General features: G+C 36.0%; 1 protein-coding gene across 1 annotated transcript in view; it reads right to left on the reverse strand.

The window, feature by feature from the left end:
- Positions 1–5127: 5127 nt before the first annotated feature.
- LOC144443050 (epithelial sodium channel subunit beta-2-like) overlaps positions 5128–17057 on the reverse strand; it is a 12822-nt gene continuing 892 nt past the window's right edge. The window contains exons 2-12 of the mRNA XM_078132423.1: positions 15775–15993; positions 14720–14934; positions 11923–12023; positions 11024–11187; positions 10128–10238; positions 9309–9423; positions 8781–8865; positions 7136–7193; positions 6355–6431; positions 5830–5905; positions 5128–5379 (exon numbers count right to left, since the gene is read on the reverse strand). Of these exons, the coding sequence (XP_077988549.1) occupies positions 5128–5379; positions 5830–5905; positions 6355–6431; positions 7136–7193; positions 8781–8865; positions 9309–9423; positions 10128–10238; positions 11024–11187; positions 11923–12023; positions 14720–14934; positions 15775–15993 (1473 nt within the window). The remainder of the gene's footprint in view (positions 5380–5829; positions 5906–6354; positions 6432–7135; positions 7194–8780; positions 8866–9308; positions 9424–10127; positions 10239–11023; positions 11188–11922; positions 12024–14719; positions 14935–15774; positions 15994–17057) is intronic.

Raw genomic sequence — 17057 nt, forward strand, 5'->3', positions numbered from 1 at the left:
CACAGCACAACACAACACAACACAACACAGCACAACACAGCACAGCACAGCACAGCACAGCACAGCACAGCACAACACAACACAACACAACACAACACAACACTGAAATACAACACTGAAATAAGTGTTTAAAGTTCATTCTTGTTTGAGAGAAAGTGAAATATTTCATTTGCCAAAAATCTAACAACTTGTTAGTAATAGATGTTGCTTTGACGGGACGTCATAGCCAATGTCACAATAGTGTACACCATTAGCCCCCTTCATAATATCTAAATAAAGAAAATGAATATCGGAATTTGTTCCCTTTATCATTTCCTATGTATCTTTATATTTGAATGACATGTATCAGTGACGTATATGCTAGCCTAAAGCGGCACTGTCATAATGTTGACATACCTCATTTACTTTAATCAATAAAACGAGCCTACAGTACATTTTCCCCTGTGGACTTTTGTTATGAAAATGAATATGTCTTGTATACAAAAATTAAAGTGATTATCAATTTCTGATTTACGATCATTTTAGTAATGGCCTCATTGACTATAATGTGTCATTTGAGACTCTTTCTATAATCGTGACGTAAAAGAGTCTAATTGCTTGACAACGAAATATGATCTAATTAAATATACCACAAAACTGCTGACAAATTTAAATAGTACGGGCCTTCAGTAATTACATGGGCGGAGGAATTAGAGGGAGTCACCTTTTACAAATCGGTCCTCGAGGAGGGCCATATTTTAGAAAATGGAAATTAGGGGAGATTTTACTTCGACCAATTTTTTTGTCTAACTTTTCATTATTTTGTTATCTTGGCATGATCCCATCCGCTTCCACCGGTTTCAAATCCTACTGCTACCACATCCCATCACTGCCACCACTGTTACAGTAAAGTAAATATCATAACATATCAGTGAAATGCACTGAATTAACTGTTAGTTGTGGTGTGAGGAGATGAGAGGGTCTCACAGTAGTAAAGGGGGCACATTATGGCAAGATATTGGGGATAATGTGATGGAGTGGAGATGTTGACCTCAGTCCTGAGGTTGTCAGTTGTGTGCTCATCTAGTCTTTGGGAATTCTGGCCTTCAGCATGGCCAATTAGATCCAAACACAGGCATTGCTTTAATACAAACACAAATTCACTGTGGTGGCAATAGTAGGAAACAACACATGCCTTTAAAACACTATCTTGATGACAGGATGATCATATCCACATAATTAAGAAACCACTGTCACCCACTTGTACAATCTATCACATGTAACAACGACAGCTTTAGTTTGTGTCTGTCTTAAAAAGTTGATCGGTGACTTGTAATATTTCATTCACCATTCACGTATCTGTTATCGTCTACATCAAAATATGAACATTTTGATGAGACACGGAAACTATTAAATATACTCATTATACTATATCTACAGTTAGATCTTGCCAGTGAACATACACACAAAGAGTATAAACACCAACAATAAAGGTGACTTGAGGTGAGAGAAATTTAAATGTCGAACATATGATACATACTTTATTGACACAGTGTTGAGATGGTAATCGTGATCGAAAAGGGTTTGTTGTTCATCAGAAAAATTGTGGATTTTTTAACAAATCAATTGTGAATTTTTTAGTCAATTGAAGTGACGTGTGTGAATATTTTAGACATGGGTATATCTTATTAAAATAGCAAGACTGTTTCTCCAGGAATTAAATTGTCATATATATACGACTTCTTTTACTAAAACCCAACAGCCTCCTTGTTGTGTAGACATGTCCAAACTCAAAACTACCCTCTCTGGCCACGGGCACAAGTTCGTTTGAATCAAACGGTTGCATCAGTGGCTTATAAAGTATCACGTGATACAGCATAAGTTTAGCTTATTGCTGAAAATGCTTTACAATTATTACTGCTGGCACGGACCTATAGTAGCACATATGATCTTTATACGCCCTCTACCGTTGGAAGTATAAATACATTGTTGTTATTATCATCGTTGGACTGGCTCTGTATTTTGACGAAGTAAAATAAATGAAATGAACACAGGTACGTGTGGTGATACAGAGAAATTACTATTGAAGTATGGGTAAGAGATATTGAAGTAGGGATAGGAATGACTTAACCTGTGTATGGTGCAAGATCTATTAGATCTCCAACTGATTCAGTCAGCTAAACACACACAAAAACAACAACCCGAAGTAACACAAGCTGGATAGTAGTAATAGTAGACGGGAGCTAGCGAAGTTACAGATCTAAGCACCACAGACAGGATACGAATGACCGTACACATTCATCATACAACAAACACAGCATGCAGTCAATCTTGACATTTCTCACAGAAATAAAAAATAACAATAATTGCATTTTGAATGTTTTATTATCAAACTACTGGCGAATACAGTATATTACGAATGTCACAATCCAAAATAACAAATCGATCCCAACTGGCAAGTCACAATGCTATATTCCTACAAAAGTACAATATTTCTTACATTACCATTACAAATCTATGAATGGTTGACCAGGGTATTCAATGGTCAAACTTCTTTATTTCTCTCGTGAAAGCGATGATGATGATGATGATGATGATGATGATGATGATGATGATGATGATGATGATGATGATGATGATGATGATGATGATGTTGATGGTGATGATGGTGGTGGTGGTGGTGGTGGTGGTGGGTGGTGATGATGATGATGGTGATGGTAGTGGTGGTGGTGGTGGTGGTGGTGAGTGGTCCAGTTACACAGATAGCAAAAAATAGAAGATGTGACAAGGTAAGGAAATGTATACAAAAGAGTAAGGTAAATGTGGAGTTAGGAAATGCTTACATTTATTGCATAAACAAATGATACTAATGTAGTCTGACCCCAGACACCGTAAATTGTGGATGGAAGCAAAGACGTTTCACCACTGAAAGCAATGTACATAAAATACTCCATAACAAATATTACAATACAGAAAGGATACATTTACATGAAAAAAACCCACAAACAGTTTATACAGCACAAAGGAAAAAGGTCCACTCTTCGTCCTCCAACAAAAGTTGTTGAAAGATTATCTAAAAAGATGCCATGAATTAATTGATTTGGTGCTGTTAGGAATATGTACAATTCCAAGGTTTACCACATAAGAAGTAAAACTGGTCTGAATCCGTCCTGGTATGATGCTGGTAAAAAACAAACTTGATAGTTGCAGAACTTAGTAACATAAGCTTGTCAACTTGAGTCTAGAATGTTAAGCTGAATAAATAACGGGGTTGAATCTACGGGTAGATTTGAACAGCATCATAAGAATGATTAATGTTTGGACAGCAACAGTTTATCATGTATGTTGGGTGAGTACTATCCTAAACCACTAGGACTTAGTGTCATGGGAGTATGGGGATCGCACACTGGGGTGAACAAGTCATCCAACGTGCCAAAAGCAGTTATTTAAAACATCATCTAATGTTACGTAGTCTTACGTAGGTCACAAGTAAAATTAACTTTACTATATCACTTGAAATCTCTCGTGAGCAATAACCGTAAAAGTTGTAAATGAATTTTAAAGTTTTCAAGATTGGAGAAAGACTAGGAAATTATGAGATTAACTGTTATACAGTATCAGCATTTATCTGTCAGGAACTTGTATTTGTATAGATGTTGTCGTGGAAATTGTGACCCTAGTTGACAATGAAATTCGTTGCTCAAGATGACGAAGACGCTGCATTCTCGATATGAAATAATTTCTGGTAATATTATCTGAATTATATTTGCAACATCAATATGAGAATCATGCAGTAATACATTCAATATTCGCTACGGGCAGTGGGAATATACGTCATTAGCATTCACAGAATGCTGGCGTCGTTATAAATCATTCGGTTTACGTAATAGTGAAGTAATCCATAATAAAGAAGACACTGCATAATTGTATGACATATGCTGAAAAAAAGGAGTTTATCCATGTCCACTTCTTCTGACTTTTGAAAGCGTAATCGTACTCTAAATGCCTGAATTATGTTGTGTTTTTAAAAGAACGTTTACAAGTTTCTCGCGGAATTACACTTTATTGAATATTATTATAATAGCAAACATCTAGTACAAAGACAAGCGTAAAATGGAAATGAAAAAAATGCACAGGAATCTAAAACATGTGTAGCACTAGTGAAATATATTTTGTTGGTAACTCCTCTTAACCTGTCGACTCAGATCAAACTATACATCATCTATTTGTTTTATATTTGTCTCAAAATAAATTAAATAGACATGTCTATTGTTTTCATTTTTTGGGAGAGTTTGATCACTCAGACTTCCATATTATTTTATGCGCCGACTAACATATGGTGAAAGTATGGTATACTGAGTATCCCTGTCATGGAGTGGCAAAAATGTTGGCGACACTGAAGAATATCACCCGAATATCACTTTAAATACATCACAATTGTATACAAATGAGTACGTGATAAACATACCAAATTATTTAATATATATATATATATATATATATATATATATATATATATATATATATATATAGTTTTGGTAGTACTGGAACTCTTTCTTGGGTGTAACTCGGAGTTTCACGCATATTGCGATCATCAGACACAGAGTGTCTGATGATCGCAATATGCGTGAAACTCCGAGTTACACCCAAGAAAGAGTTCCAGTACTACCAAAACTATTACGCTCTGCCACTGCGGTATAGAGCACTGTCTTAGCAGATTGATACTCACTGAGTTATATATATATATATATATATATATATATATATATATATATATATATATATATATATATATATATATATCAAAGACGCCCTCGTGTAGACTGCATGATATGTCGTGTCGTTCCGCCCTCACAAAGGTGTGAGGGCGCCGCGACACGGCATACCTTACAGACTACCCCCTCGTTCAAACGCAAACGATAGTTTCTCTAGGTTTTAAACATCATAACGATATTTATGGCAGTCCAAGCTGTACTTTATGGCAGTCCAAGCTGTACTTGTAACGGTAAACAAGTGATGAAAATATGTAAATATTGAAGGCTAATGATTCATTTGGCAGTGAGACTGACTTCAAAGATGTTGAACCCATTACTGAAGGCAGTATGGTGTTGATACGTCGTTCATCTTTCGACTTGTCACATAGTTATTTCAATTGTAAAAGTCAATACCGTTCAGTTCGAGGTCGCGTGATTTCCCGGACTTTCGTGCAGAATCAAGTCTGTTGTTGCGAAATGGTACGATCGGCGTTGATGCACGTTGTCGTTTCGAAGAACACAGTAACTTCATTCCCAATAGCATACAAACGTCACAGACAAATTCAATGAACTCACAACACGTCATTATGGATACTCCAAGCCATAGCCCTACCTGTCCACCGAGATCACTCACTACATCACTTTCCTGTTGAAAGAAAACACAGGGCCATGACAGATAATTTATGCATTTTTATGACCTATTGATCATACTGTAATCAAAGTGACATGGCATTGTGTGTCCTATAAAAGATGCTCATTTCATGTACTAGGCATATCTAACCATACCCATTTCATAACCTGGGCAACACGATTGACCGTTTCATGAAGTGGGCAAAGTTACCTACCCATTTCATAAATTGGGCAATTTCACAGTTTGTCAGGTGTAACATATAGCCTACTGAGGGCGTGCTACATACGAATTTGACCTGCAGTGAATATTCCCGATATCTATTAGTATGAAATACAAAAACGGCATTATTTGATTTACTTGTAATGGAATGTATTTGCGATGACTATAGTGTGACTATGTTTAAGGGATATCGGAGATGTGTTGGAGACACAACTTCAACCTTGACAGTGACTCAAAATGACTTACCGTATATGCTACTTGTTCTTCAATATATTCATAATTTAGTTCATTATAATAAATGTCAATCTTCACCATATTCTCGCTGTCAGAGAAAAAATGACTAATTTCACATCCATATCTCATAAATGGTTCGATGCACATATCACACACTAAATTCAACGACGAATTCGAACAAGACAGTTATTTAGTAGTGTTTATTGCGCCTTTGTTTATCTATTGGAATGTTAACTTATCACTGGTCATTGCAAGGCATACTGGGAATAAAAAGATATATGGCGAATTCGGCATTCTGTCCATAAATCATATAAAGTGGGCAAATTATTTCATTCTCAGATATTGCAATTACATGTGTGCCTTCTTCCGGGAAATACTCACGCCCTTGTCGTAGTTACTTTTTGTCACGACTCGTCATCATAGACTCGCATACTATGGACCTTAATCACACAAAATGTTATAGGTTACATCAAAGCGTTTACCACATTATGCTCGTTAATATTCAAAGTATTTCACAAGTACAGTTTAGGCATGTACCTTATAAAATTGCCGTTTTCCTGAACACCTTTCTTTACTTCGTAACTTGTCCTCATCAACTCGTGGAGAAGTATAGGCTGTCAAATGAAATATTAAGAGTTTTCAGCAAGGTGTAAATAACGTGATAACCAATCTAAAATTCACATTGAGCATGCTCAGACGCAAAGTATTGTGGGATTCTTTGTAGTTGTAGGAATATATGCATGTAATCTGGGGTGATTGGAAGGATAGCCCTCCGGCAAGGGTCTGGGTAACCAAGACTAGATCATTTATAGTTGTGGTAATACTTAATCTAGGGTGATTGGAAAGATAGTCCTACTTTACTGCAATAAGGGTCTGGGTAACCAAGACTAGAATATTTACAGTTGTTGTAATACCCGCTGGAGGGGTACTCCCGCCTGTTGGGTATACGTATATGTGCAACCCTTCGGGGTGGGGTTTTCCCGGCCTAATACCTAATCTGTGGTGACTGGATGGGTAACTCTTTTGCAAGGGTTTTGATAACCAAGACCTAAGCAATGCCACAGTGATGTATTGCTAAAAAGACAATTGCCCTTCTTATCTACATCCTGACCTGTGGTCACTCGTATATTATGCTTCATGAATAACTTACTGTCATATCGTTTATAAATCATGCAATTAGGACTAGATAGACAGGGATTTATTATAGTCTTTCAAAGTTACATGGGCTGGGCAACTTGTTAGAGTTGCAGGTCACAATAATAAATAAAATACTACTAATACTACTACTACATGCAATGTATAGCTAGTATAGTCTTACCTCATATTTGGGATTTGGCCACATAACATTTGAGACCGTTGCTTCGAAAAGTTTCTCGCTGGAATGCAAGAAGGAGAAAAATATAAGCGCGCCATGATTCATTTCATCATATATAGTCATATGAAAATGGTCGTAAATTTACAGTTGTTAGTTACTAATATAATGTTATTATTTAGACTACATATATATTAATATGATGACAAATTAATAACAATTTAATTTCTTTAAAAGTGTACTACATTACATCTCAGAGCCATTTGCAATGCTAAAAATACGTGGATAAAATGACAATAATGACAATTACTAAAATGATTAACATTTTGGCAAGTTTACAAAGCTAAAATGACAGTAACAATAATGAAATCGTAACTAAAATGAAACAAATTATATAGTTTATGATCCTAAAACGAGGCTAGAAATTGTGCAAATCACATCCGGTAGTATTGCTTAGAGATTCAGTTGTACTGCGGCACGAGCGAATGCTGGCCGACATCATAAGCCTGCTTTGTTACACCGATGTTCGAGTGATTGACAATCAAAAAATTCACATTAATTACAGGAGTCCTATCTTTAATGTATGCAACTTTGAATCATTTCATATATCTCATATTCCAGATCCAATTAGTTTACCGAACTTCTTGAATGACACATATTGCAAATTTGAGCTTGTGTCCGAACATTTTTAGGTTTGATAAATAATAATTAATTAATTAATGGTTTATTAAAATTGTTCGTAGCAGTCAGAGACTGAATTGCGACAACTTTACATAACTGAAAAATTAAAAATATAGCAAACATTAAAACCTTTACATTTCATGTTAAGACAGAATCAAAATACCTTTACACAATTACAACTAACAAAATGGCACGGCAACGGACACAAACGAAGACACTAACCACTGAACCATTTAAAATGCTTCTAACAAGTGTGTTTGTCATCATTCCATAATTTAATCATGTAAGGAATTGCACTTTTAGCATATCTCTGTGTACGTATCCTAGGTAGAGATAGTTGACGAGAATTACGTAATTCAAGGCCGATTTCATCGCTACGTTCCTTAGTAAGCCAGTCACTGTGTAATCTAGACTTTTTGAGTGATTTCGCAAAGTTTAAACATATATTATCGCGTCTCTGTTTCATATCTACAATTTTACATGTCTCAAGTGCCTGTTGATATGATACATAGGCCATACCCAATATTATTCTACAAGCCCTTTTCTGAATACGTTCTAATGAATCGTGTTGCTTAACGGTTAACCCAGGATGCCATACAGGTACAGCATATTCCAATAAAGGTCGAATGTACCCGATATAAATTGTGATCAGATCACTTCTACTAAGGCCAAATCTCTTAAGTGAACTTAGCAAAAACAAACGGCCACTCGCACGCCTTGTAATGTCACTGATATGTATATCCCATTTCATGGTTTTAGCAATTTTGACTCCTAGTATATTGAGCACATCTGTCGATACAAGTTCCTGTCCAGCAAGTTGCAAAGACGTTGATGGCGGAGGTTTCTTGACAAATGATAAAGGTCTACGCCAAAGCAATTAGTATAAGAATTTCGTTCTATGTTCGTAGCAGTTCGTTGAAAATTATGGTATAATGTTGTATGTCATTAAAAATGCGATTACTTCACTTACTCGCAGGGCTGTGTACACTGAAGTGGACATGCTGGATCTAGTTGGTCGGTCTCATACCGCGTCTCAACGTCATGAATGCACCCGACTGAAAATTGAAATTGAACACAGAAAGATGCAAATGTCCATACTGTAATTTGTATTGTAATACGATGAGAAAGTCTAACAGGGCTTCATACGGTGATCAGGGATCGGGAGCCCTCAAGGAAGGCTCTGGGTAAGGACATGAATATTGTTTTGTGGTTACAAACAACAACTTGTGGTAGATAGATTATTACTAGTGTATCGGCTGACAGTTATTGTATTTCCAACAATGCATCATTCAACATGGCGTTTTGATGGCGTATAAATTCCACAATCTCCATTTTTATTTAGGTCATGTTCATTTTGATTTGATACTGTTCAAAGTATATAAGATGAACACGAACTCGATTCGAATAAGAATTATGTAAATGATGAAAAAGGGAACAATATTATGGCCAAGTTCTGTGTACATTTTACATGGGACATTTGAATACAGTATTAACTTACCAGTTTTGGCGTTATTACTTTGACAAACAGGATAATCGTTGGTGTATTTGTATCTGATATCTGAACAATTGCAGTAATATTCGATCGCCCAATTGTAACAACTCTTTTCACACGCCTGTAATATGGTTAATTGGGATAAAACACAATATTTTTAAAACTTGTATTTTAGTTTAAATTGGTTTTAAAGTTTTTGTGCTGGGAATTTCTCCCAACGATTTCAAATACATATACAGCTCAGCACACTCACAGACAGACACCCCCAAATAATTCTACAGGAATGTATCGCAACTTTTCCCGGTTAAATCATGTACAACAACTACGTACATTGGCAATTTATTCAGATTCACAGCTCGGCCCAACGACCCAGCCCAAGGGGCATATCCCAGTCCAGCTTTGAGTGTATGTCTCTACAGCTTGACAGTTGGAGGATAAGATGGCGTAGCCTAGTTCGTGTGAGGCATCATGCATGTATGCTAAATGCAATGCAATGTTACCGCTTTCGACGTTATTTACATAGAAAAACTTTCAATAATCTACGCAAACGTCTAGTAGTCGTGGTACACTCACCATATCTCTTTGTGACACGAGAAGAATACGCTCCCTAATGTGGCCAGAGCGGAATGACTAATCTGACTAGGGAAAGCTATCAAGCATGTCGTCATGGCGACATAGAAAAGGACACCTGTCAGGAAAATTGCACAACAGCTAACAAGAAAATTGCACAGAGACAGGGGGATTCCTCGATAGCCCGTATTCATGATTACCGTTACTAAGCTCTCGTAATTATTTGAAGACAGTCTGGTTTTCACAATATCTTACCTTTCTCGTGTAATCCGCTCCAAAGAAACTGCTAAAAATATTTGCACTGTCAACACTTGGCGTGTTTTCCTTGCAATCACTGTAAGGGTCTGGCTGTCTTGTAATTTCCAACTATCAATAAATAAGGACTTGACAGGTTAAAGAGATTTTACTGCCAACGAAATGTTATTAAATTAAAAAAAAACTATGAATGAATCATGAATCTCGGATATTTATACTGCAACAGTTTAATCACTTTACTTTACAGAATAATAAAGGATTCAATTTATGGTATATGTGTGTGTGCATATCATTTAGTCAGGATTGCGTTCTGGGTTTGTTGTCATGTAGACTTTAACTTTAGAATATCACGATGGTAGTCATGGTGATAGTGGATGTTGTTGTAACTTGTAGTTGGTGGTGATGGTATCGGTGACGCTGATGGTTTTGGTTGTTGTTGTTGTTGTTGTTGTTGGTGGTGGTGGTGGTGGTGGTGGTGGCGGCGACGGCGGCGACAGTGGCGATGATGATGGGGTGGTGCTGGCCTGGCAGTGGGGTAGTGGTAGCGGTGATGAGGTGAAGGGTAGCAGTGACGATGATGATGATGATGATGATGATGATGATGGATGGTGATGAGGTTAAGGGTAGCAGAAATGAGGACGTTGCTGATATTGTAGAAGAGAGTTCCGATTTCTGAAGAAAATTATGATTTCGGGGGTGGGTGGATTCTTTTGGTTGATGTTCTTAGGATTAGAAATGCCATACCGACTAAACGTACATGATCACAATTTTGATGAACATTTAAAACTCAAAAGAATGTATTATGAACACTGAACTATAAATAATGTCTGTTGGGGGAAAGATATCAATCGGATATATAAGAACATTAAAAGTTGAAAGTCAAAATAATACCCTACCAGCCTTAAACCCACTGATGTTTCAAAACCAGGGGCTGCCATAAAACCATCGTCTTCAGGGAAAGGCATAATTCCCTGGTCGTGTACTACAACTCGAACACCAGCTGATTGTCTTATGTCTTCAATATATTCACCCTCCTCGATGTAAAGTTGTAGGCTTAATCCTGGAAATAGGAAATCATTTACAGCTGAGAATGATCCTCACTAAATTTTTCATAAGCAGTTATTCGGATAACTCCTAACGTCGACATTACACACAGTCCACAAGTTGGTTTCTTGCAGTATCAATAGTAAAACGATTTTATTCTTCGGCATAACGTGTGAATGTTATTAGCAAACTACCAAGATATTTGCCTCGTAATTTTAAGTCTCATATTACCCACGGTGTATAAATCCCTTCGTGTGGAAAGACTCAATCGCGTTGTTATCATTTACGCTGCTCTTTTTTCCATCAAATGTTCAAAACTGAAAAATCGCTTGTCGATATCTCAATGTTCGCCTCCATATAAAAAAATCATAAAGGCAGTGGCCTAGCATAATGTAACATAAACTTAAATTCATCGATTCGAACACATATTTACATAATATATTTTCATCTAACTTATCCCCAGAACAAATGTATTATCAAATGACTTTCACTGTAAAAATGACTTTAGATATTGCTAAATGTATACACTTAAAAAGTCTGCTGAAATTGATAATTAATCTAAAGTCATACAAAGAATGGCTTATTCTACATCAGAAATACAAGAACCGTGCTACCTTAATATTGATTCTGTTCTTAAAATAAATCAATCCAAATAGTAACATTTAGAACAAAAAGAAAAGCGAAAGTAATTAGAAACACATTTAGACTGTTGATATAGCAATATATTTTGCGACATTACGTCATGCCCTACCGTAAAGTGGTCCAGACTTGTCGGTTGATACCGTCCCGTTTTGGCCAGAGTTAAAGGTGTAACAATTTCCATACATATAGTTGAAGAATTGAGTGAAATTGCTGAAAATAACGATGTGAGAGTTTAAGATTTAAGGTTAAAAACCATACAAAGAATAAAGTTTTCTAAGTGAGCTATAAATCACCCCCCCCCCACAATACCACCATATATATTTTCTAAAAGCTATAATTTCTTGTGATAGTGTGAACAACAACATGATAACCGATACCATAACTTGGTATTATGTCTATATAAGCGGCCCGACTCGCACAACTCGATTTGAAACCAATGAATAGCTCCCTCTAGAGGTACAATACTGGTGCAGATATGAGACAACAGAAGCCGGTTACCCTGAGATAGATCATCGTTTGACGTGAAAAAAATCTTATTAAAACTATACTTAATTTCCTTGACAGAAATCTTACCATCGTTACTACAATCTCATTTGTGAGCTACCTAGGTGATTCGCACGCCTAAAAGCTTTAACATTTGCACTTACATAATGTTAGTAAGTTTTTTTGTAAGAGCCAGACAATAAAAAATAGCAACGTTTGTAAGATTTCTATTGCATCAGACGATGTGTTGCATCAGGTTATTTAACGGGTTTCAATTGTATGGACGAGCTGTTAATCAAAATGTAATTCAATATACACACAATATATAAGTACATTAAAGTCAGCAACGCCTACAAAATAACGTATAGTACATTTAATCTAGCAGCTATGACAATTCTTTGAAGATGACAAATATTTGAAGTCTTTTAGGTGAAAATAGACTAGAAATAATGAAATAATCTTACGACGATTTTTCGTTTTCACACATACCCGGCCTGTTTTTTATAAGATTAGACAGACCAGAACTAGGGCTGACAAGCTTTAACATGGGAAATTTAAAACTAAGCAAGTGCTTTTTGCAAATCAATATCGTTTTCAATATGATTAATTAAAGATATCAAAATATTGACGGTAACTATAATCACTATAACAACACATTTACAACACTTAGGTTCGATCAGTTATGGCGGATATTTAGATGATGTGCGCAATACAGAGACGGGCATTTACCCCGCCTCCCACCATCAACATTGCGAGCAAATGACACGTCTCGGTTCTGTGTCTCGGGCCAAATGGTTCTGCGTGACGAGCGGATGCTGTCAGCAATATTGTCAGATTGCCAATACAGTCTCGAATCCTTCAACTTTAATGGGCTATAATTTCCCATGATTTTCTTCAATAATGCATTGACGATAATCAATGCACAATATAGTATAATTAGTTTATTGTTGGGTACGGTGGAATTATTTTTATAACACTGGCATTGAGGATGGCGGAAATACTAAAATATATTTTGTGAGAGAAGAATTGTTTCTCAATCAGTATACGTGATACTGATTCATGACAACAAGAAAATACTATTAACTTAAGCTTCTTATCAAACTATACATTTTCTACTTCGCAGTGGGAGATTATTCATTTTTATTTTCTTTGTATTTGATGGCTCTATTATTTATTACATTGCGAGTCAAAGAAACATATTTCACAGGATTCATTGTTCTGATACACAAATAAAACCTGCCAAAAAGAAAAGCAAACTGACTCTCTCACTATAAGTGGAATATCATCGACTCATATTTCTGTGTATCGAAACACTTCTCTTTTTTTCAACAAACCTTACTAATTTTCACGGATTTTATGTGAAAATGGAAAACCTGACATACATGACTTCAACGACAGGGCTGTCTAACTGTGTTGAAGAGAATCAGGACCCATGTATTCACATCATTACCCAGAGTCTGAAATCCATGTTTTACTGTTGATGGGGGGGGGGGGGGGGTGTTCAATAGTAAAGAAAATGAAATGATCAAATGTGAGTATGGATTGCTAAACGAAATAAATGCAATACATTAGTTTCGCGCTGTCCTGTCCTGGTTGTGTTGTGTCCTAAGCAAAAATATGGCAAATATTAAAAATGCCCTGTAGAATTAGTTCCGAGCCGTACTATTTGACAGCATGGAAATGAAATACCACATGTTAGTTCTACGCTTCCCGGTTCACTAGTATATGAAATGAAATCCTGTAGTATTAATTCCATACTATTGTGTTCGACAGAATAAGAAGTAAAATGTCATGAAATCTTGTCTCCTTTTAGTCCCATGCTATCTTGTTCAAAATGTGTACACAGTAAAATGTCAAGTTGCTTTACTTCCACGCTGCCCTGTTTAAAAGTATTGGTTATGAAATGCCATGAAGCATTTAGTTCCATGCTAACCTGTCTAAAGTATAACTTTTTTAAAATTTCACGTGGTGTGAATTGAATGCTATCCTGTTCACCAATATAAGTCATAATATGCCATGTGGCTCTTACTTCCACGCTAGCGATATCCTGTGTTCCCCGCTATATGTTATAAAATGTCTATCTCATCCATGTGGCTTTAATTCTCTTAGGAGAAATATTTTTCGTATATACGTAGCATAGGTTGTAAAATGTCACGTGACTTTAGTTCCACACTATCCTGTTCAGAGGTGCAAGTTAAAGAATACCATGTGACTTTATTGTACATAATAGAATATTTGAAATATCAATTAATATCCAGCAATGAACATGGTTTTCGAGACTACTCGAGACTACACCACTACTGTTGATACTAATTACCACGAGTAATAGTCGTAAACGTTTTTGTTCACCTTTAAAGTACCATAAAAACTAAAATATTTGTATTAATATATAATTTGGCAATATTGAAATTAACGTGACTTACTTAGGACTGCAAGGATAACCATCCCATGTGCAATCATGTAACATAGTTTTAATATCATGACCGAACGTTTTTCGTTCCTCATAATCAAGTGATGCAATATATGTTTGCACATTTTCGGTCAGTTGAAACATGTCGTTCTTCGCTTCAAAATCCACGTCTCTGTTCTCCCAGTTATCGTAGTCACCCTCTGTTGTCACTTCCGGTGAGATGGTAGTCTGTCGGTCACGAGAGAGTTAAATTCGTGAATGTTAGTAATAACAGATTAGAATGTGGTATCTGTTCTGTTGATACCAGTGTTTGGATACGTCCTAAGTATTGGAGGAAATGGTGTTCTATGAAATGGTATCATTAGATGGTAATGGTGTGTGATATCTAACAGTAGGACACTAATACAAGGTGCAGCATTACCATTTTCTGTCTGTCAGCCATTTTAATTATTTATATTTATATTTATATTTATATTTGTGTTTGTGTTTGTGTTTGTGTTTGTGTTTGTGTTTGTGTTTGTGTTTGTGTTTGTATTTGTATTTGTATTTGTATTTTATTTGTATTTGTATTTGTATTTGTATTTGTATTTGTATTTGTATTTGTATTTGTATTTGTATTTGTATTTATTTATTTGTCATGTACGTCTGATTTCCTATTTGTATGGTCTTGTCTGTCCAGTAGTATTTGTCATTTTTAAATTATTCGTGTCAATGTGTGTACAGGCAGTGATGAAGAATAATATAGAAATCTAGATAGCATAAAAGAAAATAAACAAACGTGATGGGAAGTTGTGATGAGGACGCGTGAATAGATTACTCTAGGTTGTTTACGGATTTTTTATGCTGTTTATTGACCAACAATGGACAGTGCTTATCGATTCCGTTCAAACCTGGCCAAATGTGTCTTGCTACATGGGCGTTTAAATGAACAGATCTTCTTAAATCTGGCACAAATTTGATCAGACTTGCAGCTATATATACTGTTAAAACAGCTATCGTGTGCGGTACACAAGAATTATGATAACTATGAAGTACTGTTGATTTGAATGATTCGTCTAAAATGGATACTGTTATCGATTCGGTTTCAGGCTTACTAGACCCAGGTGTAGTGACAAATGGGGCGCCAGTGTCTTTAGAAAGACTTGTTGGGTTACTTAACTTGGTACTGTATGCAACTGATGTCGGATCTGGTGTTTCGTTACGTGTTATTAATTGGGCTTGCGGCGACGTGGCCTGAACATTTTGGGCTTGAGAAGCCGTGGGATTAGATTCTTGTTGAACTGGTTCCTGCGCACATGTGGGTGAAAAGGATATAGGGTAACAAACAGAAAAAAAATCATAATAGATAGATTAAATAGCAACGCAACTTAATTATTTAAAACATTTAAACATAAAAATAGTAATAATAAGCGATTGGATGACTTAAATAAATTAAAGACTTTAGCAATTTAGGTTGAAAGATGATTAGATATGAAATATTAACAAAAGATAATTAGGACAATATATATTCATTTGTAGTCCAATGACAGTAAGATGAACATGCAGCATTGGTAAATTTGTTTATCTGTCTGTGTTAATAGTGTAACAGTCGTTGTTCAGACTGAAATCTCTCAGTTTTTCTAACTATAAATCTTCAGCATGAAATCTACACACACACACACACACACACACACACACACACACACACACACACACACACACTCACACACACACACACACACACACACACACACACACACACACACACACACATAAGAATGAATAATAAGTATCTAATAACTGGCAATGTGATACGAAGCAACTGTTGTGTAACATTAAGGTTCGTTACAACTCCCAGTTTGAACTTTTGAGTGACATCACTTCTTTGGAACATTTACATGACGTCATTTCTCTGCAACATTTAAGCGATGTCACTTCTTTGAACCACCTGACGTTAATTCTCAAGATCATTTTTGAATACACGACGTCACTTCTCTGAACCATTCAAGTGACGTCACTTCTCAGGAATATTTACATGACGGCCCATATCTGGAAAATTTACTACTCAAAACGGTTCAAATGTCGATCAACATTCATCGGACAAATCGATAGACGATCCCGAAGGAGAAATAACTGTGTCCAATCAAAGAAAGACGTTATGATCCAATGAATATTAGAAAAATTAATATACTAATTATATTAGCTTGCCAGAGGCGTCAGAGCTGAACCCCAACATTTGCGGCTCTCTGATCACTTTTTTTTGTAATTACTATCACACAGGTTTCAAATTGTCTGGAACGATTAGAAGTACAATGTATGCTTAATCGGACAGCTTTATGAAGGAAGACGGAGAATGAAAAACCATCGAACTT

The sequence above is a fragment of the Glandiceps talaboti genome, chromosome 12, assembly GCF_964340395.1.
Source record: "Glandiceps talaboti chromosome 12, keGlaTala1.1, whole genome shotgun sequence".
NCBI lineage: Eukaryota > Metazoa > Hemichordata > Enteropneusta > Spengelidae > Glandiceps > Glandiceps talaboti.